We start from the raw sequence: 23,521 nt of genomic DNA on the forward strand, positions 1-23,521 counted from the left end.
GACAACTGTTCAGGTGCTAAAAGCTGCTTTACATACTTCCACCCACAGGTGTACAAGTTTGTTATCAGCTTATTTTGTTTAATAGTCGGATGACTTCCTATTTTCTCACTAATATAAAGCTTTTTGGATGAGGCTTTTTTAGCACACTGTGTGTAATCTCTGTCTGGGAGTGAGTGCACTGCCTACGTGGAGAACCGTTTGACTTTCAGTCTAGCTCCATTGATGTTTTTACGTTAGATTATTCAGCTGGATGCACATCTCTGTCTGGAGAGAAATTTGTCTGTCAGCTGAAGGAACTGTTCTGTGGGTATAGCAATTTAGACATTAATACATGAGAAGCCTTTTATTTTGAGGTAATGCTTTTACCTAGCCAGAGATTTCTGTAGAAACCAAACCTGAATATATGTGCAGTATAAGCATAGCTGTTAGATGACATTTGTATTTATATCGATGATGTAATTTTCCATTTACAAAGACCTTTCATTCATAAATCTGAAGGTTTTTGATCTCATTGATTCCATTGCCTTTTTTTTTTTTTTTTTTTGCATGGTAAATTGCCCACTTGTGAAAAGTGACCAAAGTTACACATGCTGTCACTGGCTAGCTCATGCTTTCATATATATATTTCCAGTCCATACGGTTGATTTTATTTTATAAAAATGAAACCCACAAGAAAATACCGTTTCCCTTTCTGTGACTGGTTTTCTCTTTGGAAGATTCCAAGGGCTAGTGTATTAACACGGTGTGGTGTAAATAATATCTCCCTAGAAATGGATGCTGTAGCTTCGTCCCTGGTAACAGGCAATAATTGGTCTAATTCTTCCCATGCATGCCTCTATGCAGTTGCATAACCATCTTCAATAATGTATAAAGCAGATGAAAACTTCTGTGGCATGTTCTTTCTTTCTCCTCTTCAGATGGGAGTAGAAGGCACGGATGAAGGTGCTTCTGGAGCCCAGCACTCTCGGAAGTTAGTCAGCTTTACCCTATCAGGTAAAAAAGACAACGCAAATACGCTTTTTACAGATTATTTTTATAAAAAAATAAATAGATCTTCTAAAAATCTTTAAAAATAGCGCACTTTTCTTCCTTAGCTTCTCTAGGAGCACACTCTAGTGGCTTGAAATATACCATTTCTTTAGAACTTCTGTTTGAAAACAAGCCAGATTGACAAATCTCCAGGAATGAAAGAAATGAGTTTGATGAATCTCAGCATGAGAAATTTGCAAAAATTTCTAGTTTGTGCAACGAACAACAACAACAAAGAAATTAGCTTTGAGATAAAATGCAAGCTGGTTCTGTCACTTTTAAGAAAGTAGTAACAAAGCAATGGCTGCAAGTAGTGGTTTAAAAAGAAAAGAAATCTTTACTTGTAACAGACAGAGCTAAGCTGTCACTACAGTAAAATAGCTGAGGGATACACTCTACCAGCCTCACTTGTTTTGATTAGCACTTTATTCCCCAGGAAGTCCTGTAAGACTAGAGCATATTCAACTTCAGTGAAGACAGAAAAAAATGTTTCTGAATACTGAGGAGCAGACAAATAAAACATTTAAAGGCTGTAGGAGTAGAGCAGAAGACAATATGCATTGATATGGTCTTGCAGCAGTTCATCAGTATAGCACTAATACATTGTAGAGTCACATAGAGAACCAGAAAGATAATTGTGTTTTGTGAAATCTGAACACCTCTTGTGTTTAATGGAATGTTACAACTCGGCTTGAGGAGTTTCCTAAATATGTCTGAAAGGTGTACTGACTGACAGGTCTGTCACGTACTTTCCAGAACGTTTTTGGTTGCTCATGTAGAATGTGGTGAGCCTGCATTGTGTTGTCATCTGAATGTGCCCCTTTAACTTTGTTGTATCTGTAATGGATTTTTAGTGTGCTTATCAGAGAATGTTCTAATATCTTGGGCTTTGCATGGTGTAGTGACAGATAATTGTCTGGCATCTTTCGATTAAGATGCTAGAGAACTGTATTTTTGAAGCCAAGATGAACTATCTGGTCCAGGCTTCTCATGTGACTATGTTAACAGACAAATACGATAACTCTAAATGTAAGCTAATGTTAAACCTTAAACTGAAATGGTGGCAAATCAAAGCTGAGCCATGATTCAGTGATGACATTATTTCCTGTGTTTCATGATGTGCTCCTTTGGAGGACAGCATTGTTGTCATTTGTGAATTACTCCTTGTGCAGAAAAATAATTCTATTTTTGAGAATTTCTCTGTATTATTTTAGACTTAGAAATTCACTTTTTCAAGGAGTTCTCAAGATGTTTGCGGGTGATAACCTTCTCTTTTGTTGACAGGTTTCAAGATACTACCTAGCAATAAGTTTCAAGCAGTGGGAAAAAATGTTTTTTTTTTTTACTTACAGAAAAAAGAAATGAGATGAAACGATCAACTCTCACAACCATAATACCAAATCTGTTGCATAAGCTTTTCCCATCACTAAGGAATTGTCTGGGTTATGGACTCCCAGACTGAAAACAGTCAGTTGATTCTTTGCATTCAGATAAATGCATTTCCCATTGTTGAATATCTCATGATGGCAAGAGATGTTTTCTAGTGATCTCTAAAATGAATAAAGAATACTTAAAAGAACCACTTGGCGATGTCTTCCTCACTAGGTACCGTTAATAAATCATGATTCTATCTCTCATACATCCTTAGTGGCATTGTATGATTTATTACCATATTATACTAGTAAATCAGTGTGAAAAAAATATTGATGGAGTAGAAAAATCTTCTGCCACATGCCTGAAGTTCTTACAGGTTTGTAATCTGTGCTTGTGCAGACTGATATAAATCAAAATTATGAGGATATGCTTCTATTTTTTTATTTTTTTTTAAGGCTGTGGAGGACCTGCTTTGCATTTTCACTGTTAACATATCTTAGTCTTTTCAGGCTTTCCCCCCCTTTCATAGCTGGTGAAATACCATGTGCCATTGCACACAGAGGATCTTTGTTAGAAATTTTGCTGTGGCTTCTCCTGTAGAAGGAGTTTGCGAACAGCTTTAGTGCAAAGGTCGTGATAGAGAGCAATGTATATACTTGCTGTAGTTGCATATACAAAGTTGCTTTTAGAGGCTGTTACCCTATATTTCGTAGTATTTTACTATACAACTCAATTTTGAACTCTAGGCAGGACTTTTTTTTTTTTTTTTTAACTGCCTGTGAAGATGTATTTGATTTCAGTGCAGTGAATTTTGCCAGCATGTATAAACTGCTCATCTAAGTACATATGTGCCAATGGCATTAGGGCCATGAAGACTTTGTGCAGCATATTGGAGAGCCTAATGGAAAGAGGCAGAAAAATCTTATGCTTCAGCAAACCTAAACAGACAAATATTTTACAGTTAAGTTTAAAATCTAATATTGTATCACAAATGCCCTCTTCCTTTCTGTTCTTGATGAAGCTTATAATCCCATTGAAGTGCGTAGGTATAAGACGTGCATCTGAGGAAATTGTTTATTGTTGAAAGTTGGCACGAGCTGCGATACTGAGATTTCCCTAGCAAGAAGGAAGCATTTTCAGAAAACCTTGCATCCTTTTAAGTGGGATAGCTTATCTTCTTCTAAGTTGGGATAAAGTGTGCATCACAGGCCAGAGCAACCTCAGTGATGAATATTTAAAGTCATGTTTCTCAAAGTCTCAGCTTTGGGAGAGCTTGAGTTCAATACGTTACCTCCCGTACAGTCTTTTTAATCTTAGCTATTTCTCCTCAAGCAGCAAAAGAGCAAGCACTGTATGGCAGTGTTTTTTTAGTTTGTTTTAGGGTGGAAATACCTTGCTGAGAAAAACATTTGTTGCTCATTTGAATGTTCCTGCTGTAATTTTGTATTACAAATGACTGGAGTCCAAAATGTAAATGAGGACGTCAATACTCTTCCTCCCTGTGTTCTCTTAGGAAAACACTTGGCTTCCTGCTTCAACTATCTTCTGTACATTGGATGCAGTTACTCTATTAGCAACATTAAGTTGCTTTATTTAGTGGTTTATGGTGAATTGATTTCCTGGGTAATATTTTAGGAATGAGCTACTTTGTGAACTAGCGTTAATTTACTCTGTTCCTTTTTCCTTCCTTGTTTTGCTTTAAAGATATCAGAGCAGTTGGGCTTAAAAAAGGCATGTTCTTCAACCCCGATCCTTATCTAAAGATGTCCATTCAGCCAGGCAAGAAAAGTACATTTCCTACATTTGCTCATCATGGTCAGGAAAGAAGGTCGACTATTATCAGTAACACAACGAACCCTGTTTGGCACAGAGAGGTAATGTATGCCTTTTGAGAGCTCTTTGCAAGCTGATGCAGTATACTAGGCTTGTATTTTCTCTTTATGCATTAGTCCTTACTCTGTGAAGGCTGGGAGCTTATTCTGTAGCTAGCTATTTAAACTGACACCAAAATTGTAGTAATTTTAGGAACCCTGTTGTTGGAAAGAAACAGCTATCATCTGCGTATTTATGCCATGTGTTTAAGCTGCAGTGCTGTGAGGTTTTCATTTGCTTCTCTGCTAAAAGAGTTGGAATCACTCAACAGCCCTGTAGATCCCTTGAAATTGCAAAAAATAAATTAATTAAAATGGATTATATGTTGTGGGAAGACTCGTTAAGAAAAGGTACAATAAGAGAGCATTTATGCTTAGTGATGGCAGTGACTGCTCATTTGGAAATGATATCCTCATTGTGCATAGCAGGTGGCAAGCGTTCAATTTGCCAGGCAGAGTGGATGCTCTTTGGTGTATCCTTTCTGTGTGCTGCTGTAGAAGGGAAACCCCGTGGAGGGAGGCATTACAGCACCACGTAGCAAGGGAAAACAAGCGCAGTTTGTTAGAAGCCAGTTTTCTAGATTGGTTTATACCAGGTAAGTTGTGCAGGTCTGAAAGAAGGAACTTGAACTGCTCAGTCCCACAGCTGGCTTTGAGCACAGAAGAGCAAGGCAGTGTCTTTGAAGATTAATATTTACGTGGGAAACTGTGAACATTTTCCTTAACCCTTTTGGGACCAGTTAGCAGCATTTTTGATCTGCACCTATTTTCTATTGAGCGAATGCCTATACTCTGTTTGAATGCTAACATGTTCTTTAGGAAGATCAGAAAATTGAGTGGGCTTTGGAAAATGTTTCCACAAATTACAGTCAAACAAGCAGTAAAGCAGAAGAGAGCAGTGTGAACATTAGCACTGCCCAGGAGTGCTTGATTGTGGGAAAGACTGTAGATTTGTGGAAGACTTAAAATCTTAGAAGTATACGAGTTTTAATCTCTAAACTGATTCTTCATCTTTCTATCTGTCCATTTCTTTATTCAGTAGATAGGAAGAAAACCTATTTTTATTTTTCCCCTTTTTTTCTCCTCCAGTTCTCCTTGTTTTTTGAAGCTTATTAGAAAAGTGATAATGTTCACGGGTGCACACATTGTATTGGCTTGCTTTAACTGCTGCATCTTCCCTGTAGCAATGCTCTGATGATGCCAGCATATGATGCCACTATCTATGCTGTCCTAGTGGTGCAGAATGGATCCTGTTTTACATCTACTCCTTTCTGAGAAGTAATTTGCAATTTTCTATTAAACTGCGAAACAAATTTTAAGTTCTTTTTATCCCAGGAACCCAGCTCTACCCAACACGAGGGAGGTTTTTTAATTCTTGGCTCAATTTAATTGCTGGTTTTGAGTATTTTTAGCCAATATCTACAGCTGAGCTGAGTTGTTCCTTCTTTTGTTCCTTGTTCAGTACCTTGTCATCTATTTAGTTCGATGCACATTAGCCAGTTTGCTCAGAGGTCTTAAAGATGGTAGACAGTAAAAGTGTAACCAGATGACTTTGGCTTTTCTGTAGATTTTACCCATACTTTTTGTTTGATTGACATCTTAGAATCTAGAGGAAAAAATATCTTTGGTTTCTAAGTCTGCTTTCCTAAGGGAATTTCTCATCACATGGTGTGTAAGTGTGCTTCCCTGCCAAAATGCCTGCTCAAACACATGCCCTGTACCTCTGTTGAATCTTTTGGCCATCTTCAGCCAGACTTAGCAGAGCAGCACAGATGCCGAATATGAAGTATTCATAAATTCATGAAAATTGATGCTAGGCTGAAGAGATTGACTGTGAAGCTGTTTCCCCCCGCAAGGGAAGGTGGAAGGATGATCTTACAAGACATCACAAACCCTTTTATAAATTAGTGCCATCTTGTATGAAGGCCTCAAGTGCAGGAAAAGCTTCTGTTGGAGCTTACTGGGAAGATTGATGAACTTTGGTGCAAAAATCTATGGAAAATTCTCCTCCTTTAGTTTCAGTGTTCATGAAAATACTGCCTGTGCATTGTCCTTCCAATGTCATGCATACAAAAAATTACAACAAAACGTGGTGTTGGAAGGGAAGTTCACTAAGCACAGACTAGACTGAGGCACTCCTCCTTTCTTCCGCATGGATTCTGCTACTGTCCTGTAGCATGACAGAGTACAGTGAGGATTCCTTCTCTTTGTGCTTTCTAGTATCCAAATTGAAGCAAGCACTAGTACACATTGCTTTCTCCTTTCTGATGTGGACCATGAAAGTGCTTTCATCCAGTGCAGCTTCTTACCAAAGGTGTATTTTCAAGGAATGGTAAAAAGATAGGGGTTTTCTGAGAGGCCAAATTCAGTGCTTAATAATGACATTGACATTGTTTTGCAATATGGAAACTGCTGTAGTCATCAGTCATTGCTTTTAGAGTTCACTGCAAGCTCCTAGTAATTATGCACATGCCTTCTGAATGAAGATATATTGATATAGTGTCAAATATGTTCTTTCCTTCCAGAAATATTCTTTTGTTGCACTTCTAACAGATGTCTTGGAAATTGAGGTTAAAGACAAATTTGCCAAGAGTCGTCCAATCATCAAGCGCTTTCTTGGGAAGCTAACCATACCAGTCCAGAGACTATTGGAGAGACATGCAATTGGGTAATTAATACATTCTTAATGCTAACTTTGATTTGTCAGGGAGGTTCAACATCTAGGATACTGGCACAGAGCAGCCTTTCTGGCTTAGTGGCACAGGCACAATTTGTACTGTAACTGTAGTAAGAAATTAAAGTGGAATTTGAATAGCCTTATTGCCCAGTTGGAAAATGGTGGTGTTTCTAACCCCATTCTGAATACCCATACATCTTTTTATGTATGTTTGTAATTAGTTACCAACTTAGTGTCTTTATACAAAAAATCATTACCCTCCTAAAAATGTTACCCTATGGCTAGCTAATCAAGAAGCAAACTGTTATCACAGTGCTGTATGATTGTGTGCAAATTTTTTAGAGCAAGCAAATTTTATTGTATCACTTTTACATCTATTTTATTTTTGTCAGTTTAAAAGAGAGATTTAATATCTGTTCATTTAATTGACCAGAACTGCAAGGCTATGACTCCATATTTTTCAGAGTGCTGGTGTACTACCCAATTAAAATGGCCTTATGCTATGAATAGAGAACTAACAGAACTCAGAATTAATCTATTGTATTTTAGATGTTCTGTTCATTTTGTGTGGCAAACTGTTATGGTTTAAAGAAGCAAGTAACATATAAATTTTTAAGATGTTCTGTACTTCAAGATGATTACTGGACTGCATATTGTAGTATAGTCAAATGGATGATCAAATTAGGCCATCAGACAGCCATATGCAGTCAGAAAAGCCTGAGACTTGGTACTTAGGCACTGTGATACAGTGCAGGTGTAAAACAAATGGCTGGAGGTCTGCAAGAGATGCAGCTGTGAATGCAAAACTGTAATTATACCTGTAAGAGAAAGCAGAAGTTGTAGGGTATGTTATTATGTCTAAATATTTTGACATTTGTACGTTGAATTTGACAAATTAGAAAAAGTAATTCCTCAAAAGACAATGGGAGGAACTGAATTATTCAAATGTGTTTTGTATAGAACCTAACTCAAAGATAATGAGTTTCCATTAACTGAAGAGGCCGTTGGATGAGGCCTACAAGGAATGATGGTGAAAGGAAATCTATATATTCTTGCCTGAAAGTTTAAGGGCGTGGCAGCATCATCAATCTTTCACACAAAAAGCAGGATATAAACAACTGGCCTCCTTTTTCACAGATACTCTCATCAAAGTAACATGTTGCATAAATGGAGAAAAGCAAACTCAATTTGAAAAGAGTTTTCAGCTTTAAGTTTCCAAAGTGGTGGTTACACTGGTAAGTAACGTAAGAACAAAATTGTAAGAGTAGCTTAAAATTCTGATGACATCTTCTGATAAAGAATTTTAATAATAATAAAAAATAAAAATAAAATAAAAAGCCTGCCCAAGAGCATACAACCTAACTTCACTAAGAATCACTTCATCTCAACAAATTGTGATATGTTGGAGCAAGCAGCTTTTTCTAATAAATTTGCACACAGCTAGATACTCAAAAATAGCACAGTGATACAGACTGGCTTCAAAACCTAGATTAGGGTGTTCATTGCCATGCTATATTCCAAAACTGCTCTGGGATTTCTATTGGTGTGAGAAGTGAAACCTGACTCCTGGTCTCAAAGACATTTCCTGTTTTCTTCTCTGTACTTCAGTTCTGTGTATTTGATATACCAAATCTTTTTGGGATGTGGAAGGCTGTATAATAAAAATGTAGCAAAAACATAAGTAAGTATTCAGTTTGGTTTTGCCGTGTGGCAGTTAGAACTGACATTAAATCAATCTTGCCGTTATTTTTACCAATTTCTCTGTACTTTGTTGCTCGTTTGTGCTTTTTGTGCTAGTATTTGATGCTATTGATTCATCTGAATCCAAAGCAGACATTGTTAATGTCATTGCTTTCTCTAATCTTGTAGTGCATTGTAGTGCATCTAGAGCATTGTAAACCTTATGTAAAAAGTGTGGAATTCACAACTGGCAATCTTCTGAGGATGCCCCCAAGTCTAACTGAAGAATTTCAGTTGGAGTACTGAGTAATGATCTGTGACACAGATTCAGCACACAATATTGTGATGATTTGATGTCCTGTGGCCCATATACAGTGTGGAGAGGTTGCTTTGCCTTAAGTTGTCCACTCAGGGCTTTTTTTTTTTTTTTTTTTTTTTTTCTCAAAGCTGATGTTTGGATGCAAACTGCTGCAGTTTATCTCAATAATTGCCTTACAGTCTGTTTAGTCTGTCACTTAGTGTAGTAAGAATGCTCCCTGTAGAGGGAGAGATGTTTATTACACCAGTACAAATCTAATTGCTTAAGTAGCAGCAATTTCCCATGAAGGTCTCCTCTCCCTTCAGCTGTGTCAGATGTGCTGAAAGTGACTGGGGCTGTAAATTCTGGCTGTGTGTAATAATGTGTAGCCTAGGATCTTATCCTGTCTCAAGCTGACACAAGTACTTAATCAAGTCTGAGTCCTATTGAAGTCAGAAACACTTAGGAAAGTATTTGAAGTTTAATCTTAGCATTAAAAGCTTTTCTAAGTAATAATGTGTTTAGGCAGATGCAGAAGTGCTTTACTGAATGAGAAATAAAATGTGAAGAAACTATTAGGATATTTTTTTATTTTTATTTTTTACAGTAAAAACCACAAGGGGGCAGAAGGTTTTCAGAAATGAAAGGTTTTTGTTAATAATAAAACATTTTCTGATGGAGGAAGGAGAAGCTAAGGGAAAGGGATCCTTTTCAGTTTGGTTTCTTTTGGAATTAAAAATGGATTTAGGGATATGTGAGAGTTCATAGGGCACAATCTGAATTTTAAAATGATAAATAGTAGTTTGTTAGGCTGTTTTGTGCATCAACAAACAGTATCGTACGCTGTTGTTGGTATTTGTGCTTTTTCATACAAGCCATTCTATGTGGCTAATCTTAAAGTGTAATCGAAGTTACCATCTCTCACACTGACTCTACCTGATAAGAACTTCTGATACAAAATACTGGAAAAATAAAACCAGTCAAAATATTTGGGGGTAAAAAAAAAAAAACACGCATGCACCAAACAGAACAAATGAACAAAAAACACACATACACACAAACCCACCAAAGCCAACAGTATATTTGTTTTTGCAGAGACCAGATTCTCAGTTATAATCTTGGCAGAAGGCTCCCAGCTGATCATGTAAGTGGCTATCTCCAGTTCAAAGTGGAAATCACATCTTCAGTTCATGAAGGTGAGGCTTAGTCACTGATCTGAATCTCCAGATAGTTGTATAGAGAGAATTTCTATGTATTTATGTTTCTAACATTTTCTGTGAAAATTAACTCTCCCATTAGCTCCTCTCTACTGTAGGTTTTCCTAGTGGGATTCATATTTTAGGTATTTCAGATATGGTTTTGGAGATAGTAATTCCAAAACACCAACATTCATCCTATTATTTTTCTTTTTATCCTATTGTTTTCTCATTTTATTAGACATATTTTAAATGATTGTGCTTATGATTCTCATTTTATGGGATTGATGAGGGAAGCTACTTCTTTCTTCTCACTCTGTGACGTGTGCCTTGGCTACCTTTGGCTGAGATGAGCAGTTGCAAGTAAGATTCTGCCTCTGTGGCCATGCTGATCATTCTGTCCTATCCCCCTTTTACAGGACTGAGAATGACCTGTTACGGTTATAAAGATCCATGTGACCATTAGGCGTTTTTTTCATGCCAAAACATATTTAATATTTTGTGAACTTTGCTTAGGTAGATTCCCATTCTTTACAGTGGGAAAGTCTGTTAAATTTATTCAAACTAACTGTTGTGTATAGAATTGTGTATTAATACACAATTTGTGATTGCTCATGTGATCTCAGGTGAGGGTTTACATGCTGCTAACGACAGCTGGCATCAGTGACTGGTTTTGTATAAATCCTGCTTCTGGGTGTAAGAGAGATGCTGTAGAAAACCTGTTCCTTGCTTGTGAGGCTGGTTTTGCAGACAGTTTGTCAAGATGCTTGGCAATGCTTTGTCTTTTGAAAGCAAAAGAGGAGTCCTTTAAAGTAATATTCCATGCCTGTGAAATTTTCTATGGCCTGTAAAATAGGATAGACTTGTACAGAGAAAACTCTGTGATTGCTGTTATAATGATGTAGATGCCTGTATTGTTTTAATTGCATTTTCTTCACTTACTTGCCTGATTGAAATAAGCCAACATCTTGAAAGATGTAATGTATCACTTCTGTGATGCTGGGAAAATACAATGAACTGTCTGTGCATTATGTGTTTCACACTCAGTTGTTGTGTCTCTGCAGATGCATCACCAGAAACAGTTGGCACTTTGCTAGGAGTGAACTCTGTAAATGGAGACCTGGGGAGCCCCTCTGATGATGAGGACATGCCAACAGGACATCACGATACATCCACAGTGTGTTCCAATGGTCCAGTCCTTGAGGAATCTTCTGGAGAAACAATCCAGAGACATATTTTAAGGACTAGTGCAACTCTGGAAACAGACCAGGATGAGATAACCTCTGGTGCTTCAAGATCATCACCTACAAGAGGTCGCCAGGACTCACTAAATGACTATCTGGATGCAATAGAACACAACGCTCATCCCAGACCTGGGACGTCTGCCTCTGGTGAACGTCCACGTGGAGCCTCCCCAAAACTGAGGAGTAGCTTCCCCACTGACACAAGACTTAATGCAATGCTTCACATTGACTCGGATGAAGAGGAACATGAGCTACATCAAGACCTGGGTTTTCCATCTTCCTTGGAAGATGATGGTGGTTTGGTAATGCTTAATGGTGCTACAAGAAGTGTTGAAAGAGATGGTTTAAGTTGCTCATCAGATCAGGTAACACAGGGGCCTGCAGAGAACGAAAATGTTTCAGCCTCTGAAGCTCCTTTGCCTTCAAATGATGACCAGCCAGAGAGTCTCCCAGAGCTTCCACCATCACAGTTAGCAGAAGGGGAAAGTCCACAAGGTTCTCAAAGTGAAACACCAGCAGAGCAGGCTGGCAGTGAGTCGTATGCCGCTCAGGAGGCAGAGCAGCCTCCTAGCAGTACAGATGCAGGAGCTGCCGATGCCGCTTCTGGGAGCAGAAGGGGTGTTAGTGAAACGGAATCCATTGATCAAGGGTCTGAACCTTCCCAGCTGTCATCAGAAACCGAGCAGAGTGATCCTGCTCGCACGGAAAGTGTCAGTGAGGCTAGTACCCGACAGGAAGGGGAGAGCGATGTGGAAGGGGCAGACAGCTCTTGCAATGAAAGTGCAACTGTGCGTCGTTCCTCAGTTGAAATGCGGTGTTCTTTTGAAAGTGCTAGGTTTCCTGAGACTCCCACCTTTTCTCCTCAGGAAGAGGAAGAGGGAGCTTGTGTCACTGATGTGGCTAGAACTCAGCCAGCTGCTGAAACACAAGACTCTGCAAGTACTTCGGGCTCTTTGCCTGCAGTACAGTTATCTCAGGAGGATGTACAGGAGGCTGAAGCAGGTGAAGTACAAGACCAAGAGGAAGCAGAAGAAATCTGGCAAAGAAGAAGCCTGCAGGCGGCAGCTGCCAATAGCCAGTCTCAGGATGAAGAAACGGAAGGAGCCCAAGCAGCTTGTGAGGGTGCCACAGCACAGGTTGAAGGAGCTACTGGAGGTAACAACTGCAGGAGGCACGCTAATAAGTGACCTTTCTGCTGCCAGTTAGAAATTAATTAAAAATGAACATCTGAAAGTAAAGATCTTAAATTATCAATGTCATTATCTTTCAAAGGTTTTCTTCTTGTGAGACTTAATTCTTTAAGAGACACTTGGGGTTTTTGATTTAACAACAACAACAACAAAATAACGGAAATACACAAGACATTTTAATTTTGAAATAGGATATATTTTAATTCTTGAGAGACTATTGAGAAGGAGGGTGAAAAAAAGAATTTCACAACATTACCCTGCTTGCTAGATAATTTTTAGTCACGTTTCAGGCTGATGTCTTACCTTTTGCAGTTACTTATATGCATGGACACATCCTAGCACAGTTGGAACCATGGGAAAAGAGGAAAGGATTACTCAAGACTGTAAAACTTTTCCTATATATGAAGTTATTTTAGCAGTTCAGGATTTCATATCTCACTAAAATCACGGAAAATAGAAATGTGTCCATTATAGATTTTTTTCAAGCACATTTCACAATGGATCATCCATTCTCTTTCTACAGAGATTGAAGTGGATCTAATTAAGTGGGTGCAATCAAATTGGATTTCTGGATGCTTCTTTTTTTGTAACATTTCAAAAGTTCAGAGCTCATTTCCCTATCTTTGAAGTCCTTGCTGTTCTGCATATGTTTGTAGTTAATCATAACTACCCTATTTATCCTGGTAAAATATATTTGGGTATTTTTTCAAATACTGTCAATACGTTATTTTATATAATTTTCTAGACATTTAAGACTCTTTCCTAGGTGTCAGATTAGACCATACTTTGCTACTGAATATTGCTGCAGCAACAATGTCAGTGGAAGGTTAGAGTAGGTTTCTGTGGTGGCCAGGTGCATGTAGCTTTGCCCGTGTCCCTTGGTGGGATATGACGCAGGCACATGCAACTGTTAGTGCCCTGGCTTTCACTGGTCACAAATGGATGCATCGTGTCCCAGGAGGTAACATTTTCAGGACCAGGACTGCAGAGTATGCCAGAGAAATCACCCTGATTTGTAGACATGACTTATTTGGCCAGAAAAGTCAGATGATTAATAGATACATCCTAAAATGTCATAGTCCTGCAGAAGTTTTAGTGTGTCTTGTTCTCTTCAGAGGCAACTTTAGGGTTTCCCCACATTGACCAGGAAGTAATTTGTGGGCATTTTGTTTCTAGGTGCTCAAGCCAGTGGCCATCAGCCCTTGAGGTCGCTGCCTTCAGTACGTCAGGATGTTAGCCGGTACCAGAGAGTGGATGAAGCTCTGCCACCAAGTGAGGTTCTTCATACTTTAACTGGGGGTTAGGCTGCCAAGATCTCATTACTAAGATCTCATTATGTTTCGTTTTTAAATGTGAGAACTGAGAATGAACAACTGAGAAGTTCTTAATGAGGAAGGATGATGATTAAGTCTAGTGTTGTTTCATGAAAGGCATTGTGCTCAGTCTGTAAACTATGAGGTTGTGTTATGGTAATTATACCTGATGTATACAGACTTGCGAAGTGAAATTTGCGGAGAAATTAGGAAGGCATGATGCTGCCTTTTCAACAAGCATGCATATGAGTAGGGAGGTAAGGTGATACGCTATGTGACACGCTCTGAGGGAAAGATAGCAAGCACACTGAAATCTATGAATATGTCATATATGGTGATGATTTGCAAAGAAATATCTAACATCTTTCTCTGCTCGTAGAGTACATGAAAGGTGTCTGTGTTTTCCTTGCATTTTCTGAGGCTGTGTTAAGGCATTTGAGTTAAAATAAATCTGGATATTAAGCAATTTCTGGGTGAGCTAAATTGACTGAGAAATTGTCATTTCTTTAATACATACAGATAATACATTGCTAGCAGTTTTTGTACTGACACTATTAAACGTTGGCAGTGGTGTTCTATTTAGTCTTAGATGCTTAAAGAAAGGAGAAAGGAGGGTTGGAAAAAAACTACATGGCTCATGGGGAAGCATTGCTTTAGAAAAGAAAAAAAATCAGATTGAGTGAACTCAATGGCAAAGCTCTATGATTCTGAAGAAGCCAGGAATTCAGGTATTTAATGTGCAATTCATAGATTCCATTCTGCTGTGTGAAATGGGACTGCATTTGCTCTGTATTTGGATAGGGTGGCTGTAAAGAGCCTGATAGCAGAACACGGATAGAATCACGTATCAGAATGCCAGGTGATGAGAAGATTTTGCTCCCTGAGGATTCTGTTATAAGCAGTGCATGTAACAAATTAGTCCTCTGCACAGATCCCAAAGTTAATTAACTGCCACCTCAATAAATCAGAATTATTTTTCACAAAATTGTGCCTGGGAGACATATACTTCATTTGCATTTTTATCACTTTTCATGCTGAAGAAGACAGAGAACGTTATGGGAGATCAGGCATAATAACTTAGAAATGCATAGATACAGCTTTTTATAGCACCATGGTTTATACATAGATTGCTTTTTGTGTTTCAGAAGCAAACGATACAATAACTACTTGGAAAAAAACTAAAAAACTAGTACAATGTTCATGGAGAAGACTTGGCTGTGTGGAATTCTAAGATTTCTGACATTTGCTGGGATTTTACATAGTTGTACATGGGCATGTACACCAGTCCTTTAAAATCAAGGCCCAATGCCACATTTATGTTAATCATTTGTCTGCTAATATGAATGAAATCCTAAATACTAATGGTTGCCTAGATTCATTTTCTTCGCCAAAGCTCTGCCCAGAACAGGTCTCTAGAACAGAATATGCCCAGTAAGCCTGCCTAGAACATGTAACATTTAGAACTCCTAAATTCCTGGGGAAAAGTCAACAAATAGCAGCTTGAAGGCACACCCTTGATCAATTAAAATTTCACAATTTAGCAAGCTAAGTCCTTTGTAACACGTTTGACCAACAACAGTTTGACAAAAGGCAGATTTTTTTTTGTCCATCACGGCACTGATAGAAGTCCTTTACTTTAGAACACATTGCACAAGCATTCCGACTTGCTTATTTCAAGACGAACGCAGGCAAAGCTGCTCTTTCTGTCTCAACACCACATTACAGAAATGGTGACTGTGTTGGAATTAGACATCGCCACAAGAAAAATCTCAGCTGTTATACAGCATTTAAGGGTTTGAAATCTAGGCGGAATGGTGAAACGTGTATTTTTATTTCATCCGAAAGATACCGCTTATTAGTTTGAACTTTTCACAGAATCATCTCTTTCAATCTTTTTTTTTTCTTCTGGGTGGGAGAAACTTTTTCAGAGAATGCTGAAATGTTTCAGTTTGGTTTTTGAGATAGAAATTAAATTATTTTTTTCTTTTGTGGACTTTGAAATGCATTATATTTTGTATAGGAAGTACAGTGATGAATCCATAACCTTTGCATCGTTGCCATTTTGTTTATTTTGAACTTTTAATTTGTAATATAATACAAAATTCTGAATTTTGCTTATGGATTTGGAGAAAGTTGACATCAACATACTTATTTTCTCCTGGAATTGTAATTTGTTTGTTAAACAGTGCTCTTTATTCTTATACTGTGGTGTTTCTTTTTCTTTTCTTACTCCAAGTTTACTTTCCTACATAGCTCTTGTTTACAGTAATAATACTCTAATCACTAATAGGCTGATTATGAACCATAAAGATAGAAGAACAATTTGCATTGTGGCCAGCTAAAACACAGAGCAGTCTTGCAGAGATGATACATTCAGTTTATCTCAGAACTTTTTTTTTTTTTAACCTCTTTGTGAGTCAACTCACACCCTGCAGTGTAGTGCAGCAAGCTGCTTTGCTGCCTTCAGTTGTTGACAGAAGTCATCATACACATGCAGTAACAAAGCCTGAGGTTTTAAGGCTGTCAGTACTAAACAGTTTATGGTAGAATTTATTTTTCCTTCTCTGCTGTCATGATTTTTCTATCCCATCTTTCCTCGTGGAGCAGCGGTCATTTAGAATTGGTTGCCTGCCAGTACTTTTTTGAATGTTACTGCAGGGACTGATGTTTCCACCTCGGCTTGAAATATAGAAAGTCTCTCCTAGAAACCTTTGGAGCTCTTAAAGATTGTTTTTCAGCTGATGACATGCTAAATGATTTGCACATTTTATGCAAAATCACGAGTATAATATAGACAGAGAAGAAATACTATATTCAGGTGATCTCATGCTGCTATCTTTTTCTTTCAGCCTGACTGTATGTTAGGTACTATTAATAAATGCAATGGTTCCTAGTTTTTAATAGTTAGGGATGTCATATTCTGGTCTCTTGTAACACTGGCTGCAGAGATCAAACAGACCATAATGGTTAGTGCTAGACTTGTAATGTTTTCCATAGTTTCTGTAGCAAAACCAAAAGTGGGACAGCGTTATAGATACTGCTTGCACAAGAAGTTGACGCTATTACTGTTACTATCAGCTGGGGAAAAACAGTGGCAGGTTTGCAAGGTTTGTGATACTTAGGCACTGGCTTACTGAAGTAGTTTTCATCTCAAGTGCTTTTAGTTACATATAGATTCCATAGAACCTAACCTACTGCAGGGAGTTTGCCTTCCAGTCGGGAAGGGAAAAGCCATATCTCCTAGCCTTTCAGTGAGAAAGTTCTGTGCTGAAGTCATCCTGTAATAGAGAAATGGAAACTTGGAACATGAGATTCAGTTACAAAGAACTAAAATAAATACAGAAATAAAACCAACACCTCCATAGTTCACAGTATTTTATTGCTACGTAGACTGGGAAGCTCGAATTGACAGCCATGGACGAATTTTTTATGTGGACCATGTGAACAGGACAACAACGTGGCAGCGACCCACAGCCCCCCCGGCCCCACAGATTCTCCAGCGGTCAAATTCCATACAGCAAATGGAACAGCTGAACCGCCGGTAAGAATTACCATTGTTGCTTGTGAATTGTGTGCTTACAAAACTGGATTCACTGTGATAAGACTGAAGAATGAATACTGGGTCCCATTTGCTATTGCAGCTGGCCATATGTATTTATTTTTATGTGATTGTTCCTTTTATGTTGCATGTGGGCTTCTAAGGCTTTCATATCCCACCTGTGTTCAACAGCTATGTGGATAAAAAAAGTCCCGCTAATGGTTTTCAGAAATTCAAAAGGCTCCTAATGCTGAAATTAGAGAGATCAGTGTATGGTAACCTACAAGGCAGAAAAGAAGGACAAGCCCAACTTCATTTTTAGAGTCCCTCGGAACCAGAGGTGGATCACAGTTATCACATACTATTTATAAAGTATAGTTTCCTAACTGTAGGTACCAGAGCATCCGCAGAACAATGACCAATGACAGGCCTGAAGAGCATACAAATGCAGTGGATGGAGCTGGAGAGGAAACTGACTTTCACCATTCTAATGCAGGTAAAAAAAAAAAAAAAAAAAAAAAAAAAAAATGGATTTGAGCATTCATCCTGTAGATGATTTATTTAGTGACATAAGGCAGAACATACCTTTTTCCCCTGAAAATCTGGGTTGCCATTTGTTTTCATTGTTGTCTACTTTTGAAGATTATGGCTCACCCTGTTTGATGTGCTGAAGAGATGAATGTGAGATTCAGAGCCTTCTTCTGTCAGTGCCTGACTGGGTAAAAATATAGGCAAGACATTTGCAGAGAAAGAGTATAAAATGGTGTGGTCTGGGTTACAAATATTTTTTTATAGGCTGCTACATTTTGAAATGGTAGAATATAGAACTAGAAAGGGCTTGGAACAGTCACCTATTTCATTTCCTTGGTGAAGGCAGATCGGATGAGCTACACCTAACCCATCCTTGGCAAATTCCAAATAATGTGTCCTTACTGTATGCAATCATTGGATATTCTGTAACATTGTGAAATAGACTATTCCTATCCTTGTTAGATGTCTTAATTATTTTCTTGGTCCACTCAGGACTGTATTCGGTTAGTCTGCAGCTCCTTAGGGATATTTCAGAAAACTAAATGTGTCTGTGACAGTTGTACTGAAAAGACTAGAAACTTCCCATGTCTTACAGACAAAACTTCTTACACATAATTATTCATTATTTTTTTTCCTGAATGACACTAACCACCAATGGTCAGTCTTTGATCTGCAAAAATCACACCTGGACCTTTGTGTGCAGATCTTCAGCATAGAAGACTGATTATTCATCCTGTGTTTGTGCAGTTGATTAGCCATACCTGCACATAGATCTTTTCACTTTTCTAATGTGTCACTATGGTTTTTGAATCTTTTCCATCCCGCTGTCCAGCTATTGCAGCATCCCCTAGTGGGAGTAAGTTCTGTCCTCCCTATTGAGTCATCTATAGAAGTAATGAATGGGACAGATCTCAGTGGAACCTCATTTGGTGTACCTTTCTGTACCCTTTTTTTACATAAATGGTAACTACTCTTCAGTACATTGTTGAAACTGTTGTATACCCCTCATGTTTCTCCCCCAACGTGATTCTGAGAGTATCAAGTAAATAGTGTTAAAGGCCTTTTAACATTCATAGGTTTGCCATGGGGATCTTGTTGCAATTTATATATATGGACATGCTTGGGAACCCAAATGATTGGAATTCATTTATTTATTTTAAATGATTGTAAACTCAAGTTCTGATATTTTCAAGATCATCAGTGCTATATTAAAAACATTTCAGGTGCAATTATCACATGTAATAAGTCTGAAATAATTGTATACCCAGTGCTTTTCTTTCTTGTGTGAACCCATTTATGTAGCTGTTTGCCGTAGTGTTTTGGTAATGATTATTAGTGGATGTCTTTACTTTTAGATTTTCGAAGAGAGAATGTGCTTCCTCACTCTACCTCCAGATCCAGACTTACTTTATTGCTCCAGTCTCCCCCTGTGAAATTTCTTATCAGCCCAGAGTTCTTTACAGTGCTGCATTCTAACCCTGTGAGTATAGTTTTTACAGATGAAAAACTTCCATAAATACACGTTTATATATATATGGATATCCTGCATGCAAAGAGACTACTCAGTGTTTGACACTAAGGTACTGATAGTACCTAGGGAGGCAGGATAAATTCAAATGCTCATATCATTCCTTGCAAATGGTGAGCTATCAGAGATGGCTATAGTTGGTACTAGACCTACTACAATTTTTATTTTTGACTCAACTCTTAATCTTTTTTAGGATACCAAGCTCACTTGTTTATTTGAAACAATAGCTTTCTTATTGTGCTCTGCAGAGGGTGACTGACAATCCTCGGAATGAAAAGTGCAGCTTCTGTTTTAAGGTCCTTCTGCTGCTCATGGAATTGTGTATACTCCCCAGATTGCCTGGTTTATATCAAAATGTATTAGAGATCACGCTGAACAGCAAGACATCTTAATATGTTTTCTATTTTCACTGTACTTCGGTGATTCTTCCTATACAGTTGTTTTTTCTTCCTTTGCATAATGGGGTGTAGAGTGTAAACAGAAGTGATGGGATTAATTATTTATTGTCTGCGAGCACACTTGTTAGTAATCCAGTAGTGTTTTTTTTGTTTTTGTTTTTAATTACTGGTTGGTGTTAATTTAATTTTGACATGTACGCATGCCTGAATGTGGCTGAATAACTCTGCTTGGTCTGCACTGCTTTACCTTCAATATTTGAAATAGGGCAGAAGTGTTTAGGGCAGTTTACCAGGGAGTAGAGGTAGGAGCACAGAGTGATTTAGGCAACAGCACAGTGCAATTGGAGGGCCTATGATTAGCTTCTGTCTATTGTGAATCCTGAGACAAAGACTTGATTTCTGGTTGTCTGGGATCTTGTTTTGGAGGAAAGGTTATTAACTGTTTATTTTCCCTTTTATTTAAAGTTTTATTTGTTCCTTAGTGCTCTCATTTCACTCTTCCATTTTAATTTTATTAGATACATTACACATGGGCATGCAATTAAAGGGTTCTTCCCCCCATTTTTTATATTTTTAAAATGTGTAGGTGGAAACATATTTATATGAAGTTGTGAAAATTTCTACAAGAATATATGTGTCTATCTTGCAGAAAATCTTACCAGCTTTTTGACAGTGTTCTGTGGCTGCCTTTTACTCTTACTCCAGACATCGGAGAATATCTATGAAATCTCTGGTTTTTAGCAATTAAGATTCTTCATAGTTCCAGGGACAAGAGTGTGGTAGAAGGAGTCCAAAATAGAGTATTTCACACTTTGCTGAAATCAGTCAATAGCAGAAATTCATATATATTCAGTAAAAAAAGAAATGCTGAACACTTATTCCAAAACCGCAGAAAGAAGACCATTTTTTTATTGGTGTGGCTTAGTTGGAAATTATTTTTAAGGGTTAAGATCATTTATTTATGGTGGAAATGTCTTTTTGTAGTAAAAAGAAATTTTATCTTTCAAAATTATGTACTTTTGTTAATGTGTTTCAGAGTGCCTACCGCATGTTTACAAATAACACGTGTTTGAAGCACATGATCACCAAAGTCCGGCGGGACACCCACCATTTTGAGCGCTACCAGCATAATCGTGATTTGGTTGGCTTCCTAAACATGTTTGCTAACAAACAGCTGGAGTTGCCAAGAGGTTGGGAAATGAAACATGACCATCAGGGCAAGGTAATTGTAAACGTAGCTCTGCTGAATGTTTGATTTTTGGAGGTTGCAGTGTTAAGACTTACTTGGTTGCTCTTAACAAGAGCATAAATACACATGATTCTCCAAATGTAAAAGGTGCACATCCTTTTTTTCTTCTTCTGTCAAAAGTAGATTGTAACTTCTTATCTGTGCTGACAAAGCATTATATGAAAGAAGGAGACTGGTAAGTGTGTATCAACTGCTACAAGGAAAAATGGTAGAAAAAGGTACAGTATTTTTACTGTGAAATAAGTTAGATATTAAAAATTTATTTTGAAAAGAACTATCTAGTGTGCAGCTCAGTGAACTTTGAAAAAAAACAGTGAGTTTTGCCTGTATACTCAGAGGAAAATTTAAATGTAAGCTTACTTAATTTTTGTCAGTTGATTTTAATTTAATTATTGTTGAGGTATTTATACGAGCTTTTTTCTCTAACTGTCAGCTTCAGCATCTCAAGTGGAATTTATTAGCATGCATTATTTGGTCTTATTTTCTTTAATAGTTAACAGTTTTCTTTGGTGAATCCTCCATCCAAATGCTAAGTAGCTCCAGTGTTCATCAGCTTCTGAGGTATCAACGTACTCTCAAAAGCCCTTGGGATGCTCATTCTGTTGGCTGTGTTAACTGGGTAGAAACTGATTTTATTGAGTTCCATTAAGTAACAGGGATCTTGAATGGTTGCAAATTCTACTGCTTTTCAAAACAGATCTCGCTTTTGAAGTTCTAACAAAATATTTTAAAATCAAAGAAAAACAGTCAAATTTCTACAGTTTTAATGTAAATTTAAACTAGTGCATCCTTGCTATCCAGAATATGATTTCCTTTGCAGAAGATAGTAAGGTTAAAATTAGACTGGTTAGCATGTGAGAAGGTGATAAGGCTTAGCAGTTTGTATGAGATGTCCTAATTACGACTACAGGCACAATAAGCTTATCAGTTTATATGTTTATCAGTCTTCGTAGGCTTAGCTGTGACTGTCCGTATAAATAGTAGTTTTGATGCTTGAAAAGATTGCAGACAGCTTCTAAATTGAAGGCTAGAAAAAGTGCTTGAGGGTTGTTTTCTTCCTGGATTTATTGACTTGAGAAAATGCTGTGTTTTCCTATTAGAAACACTGATAGGGATGTGCAATTTTATTAACCTTCTCATTTGCACCTCTCTCTCTTCTGTTCTACGTCATCCTTTTCTGTTCAGTCCTTCAGAGGCCAGTTTTCTCCTGAAGAATGTGGGCATTTCAAGTTACTTCAATAGGTGTTCTGTAGAGAGAATTAGACCTCTGGGTTTCTGGTGTGCTGTTCGGTAACAGTAATACTATGACAAACATAAATCAACAAGAGGAAGCACTGAATAAATCCCCACTGGGATTTCTTCACTTGGAATTATGCTCAGTATTGTTCATTCTCATTATGTTGAATTGTCTTTGTCACAAGCAGCACTTGCGGCCAGTAAGAAAGCTTATTCAGCAGTTGAGAGAGGTGATGGCCAGTACATGGAGACCAATGCTTTATGAAACCAAACTGAAACTCAATCTACTTTTATTAAAGTGTAAGCTAAAGAGAAGCAAGTAGAAATTAGCCATGCCACAATATATAATTATGTCTCTTTTCCCTGCCTATTCTTTTTTGCTGAGATGAGGTTTTCCTTTATTTTTCCAAGTATATTGTAGTGAGAGGCTTGGTGCTCTTGCTCACAAGGCACAGTGATTGTTCTGACCCTAATACAGCAGAATTTATACACCCTGATGTCACTGCAGTTCTGGTGGCTTGTCCTCTGTGCAGGCTCTCTTTCACGCTCAGACAGGGACCTCCTGCCTCTGAACTCCCTTCAAAGCTGCACAGCTAAGCCCAATTGCCCACTCTTCTTTGACTCCTCTGCATATCCCCTTCAGCGGATAAAACCTGTTTGGCATACAGTTCTCCCGAAAAGGTCTGCTGTATCTCAGATAGAGTATCTGATCAGCATTGTGGATCAGTCATCAGTCACTGAACACAGGGAGGCAGAGGGCTGCTGGGGAAGGCAGCAACAGGAAGCATCATCTAGGCCAGAGAAGGCCCTGGGCTGAACCCAGTCTGAGTGACAATTCCGAAATCGTGTGCTGCCACGTACATGTATACATATGTGTACGTACCAATAAGCACTCCAGTGCATTTGTGCAATATGTGTATGCGCATGGCAATATTTTAAAGACACTTGTAAATGTGTGTGCTTTTTAAATAGATCTGCACAAGATGTTCAAATAAATTGTAAGTTCATATTAGGGTTGTTTCTTCCTTTCTTTCTATGGTCAAATTGTAATTGGTTATTAATGTCCTGAATAGGAAGAAAAGTTTTTTTTAGCATGCATAATAGACTTTAACTGGAAGGGCAACTTAGGCATCTATCCACGTTTAATGGATTAAATGCAGTTTTGGCAC

General features: G+C 37.9%; 1 protein-coding gene across 5 annotated transcripts in view; it reads left to right on the plus strand.

Annotated features, from left to right (window-relative positions):
- The window catches only part of HECW2 (HECT, C2 and WW domain containing E3 ubiquitin protein ligase 2), a 197,307-nt gene that overhangs the window by 134,255 nt on the left and 39,531 nt on the right, over positions 1-23,521 (plus strand). For all 5 annotated transcript variants that reach the window (XM_035332233.1, XM_035332232.1, XM_035332231.1 and 2 more), the window contains 10 exons: positions 918-993; positions 4,108-4,277; positions 6,800-6,942; positions 10,025-10,125; positions 11,190-12,524; positions 13,736-13,831; positions 17,263-17,413; positions 17,803-17,906; positions 19,297-19,421; positions 20,904-21,089. In XM_035332233.1, coding sequence (XP_035188124.1) covers positions 918-993; positions 4,108-4,277; positions 6,800-6,942; positions 10,025-10,125; positions 11,190-12,524; positions 13,736-13,831; positions 17,263-17,413; positions 17,803-17,906; positions 19,297-19,421; positions 20,904-21,089 — 2,487 coding nt within the window. The remainder of the gene's footprint in view (positions 1-917; positions 994-4,107; positions 4,278-6,799; positions 6,943-10,024; positions 10,126-11,189; positions 12,525-13,735; positions 13,832-17,262; positions 17,414-17,802; positions 17,907-19,296; positions 19,422-20,903; positions 21,090-23,521) is intronic.

This window comes from Oxyura jamaicensis, chromosome 7 (genome assembly GCF_011077185.1).
Source record: "Oxyura jamaicensis isolate SHBP4307 breed ruddy duck chromosome 7, BPBGC_Ojam_1.0, whole genome shotgun sequence".
Classification (NCBI taxonomy): Eukaryota; Metazoa; Chordata; class Aves; order Anseriformes; family Anatidae; genus Oxyura; species Oxyura jamaicensis.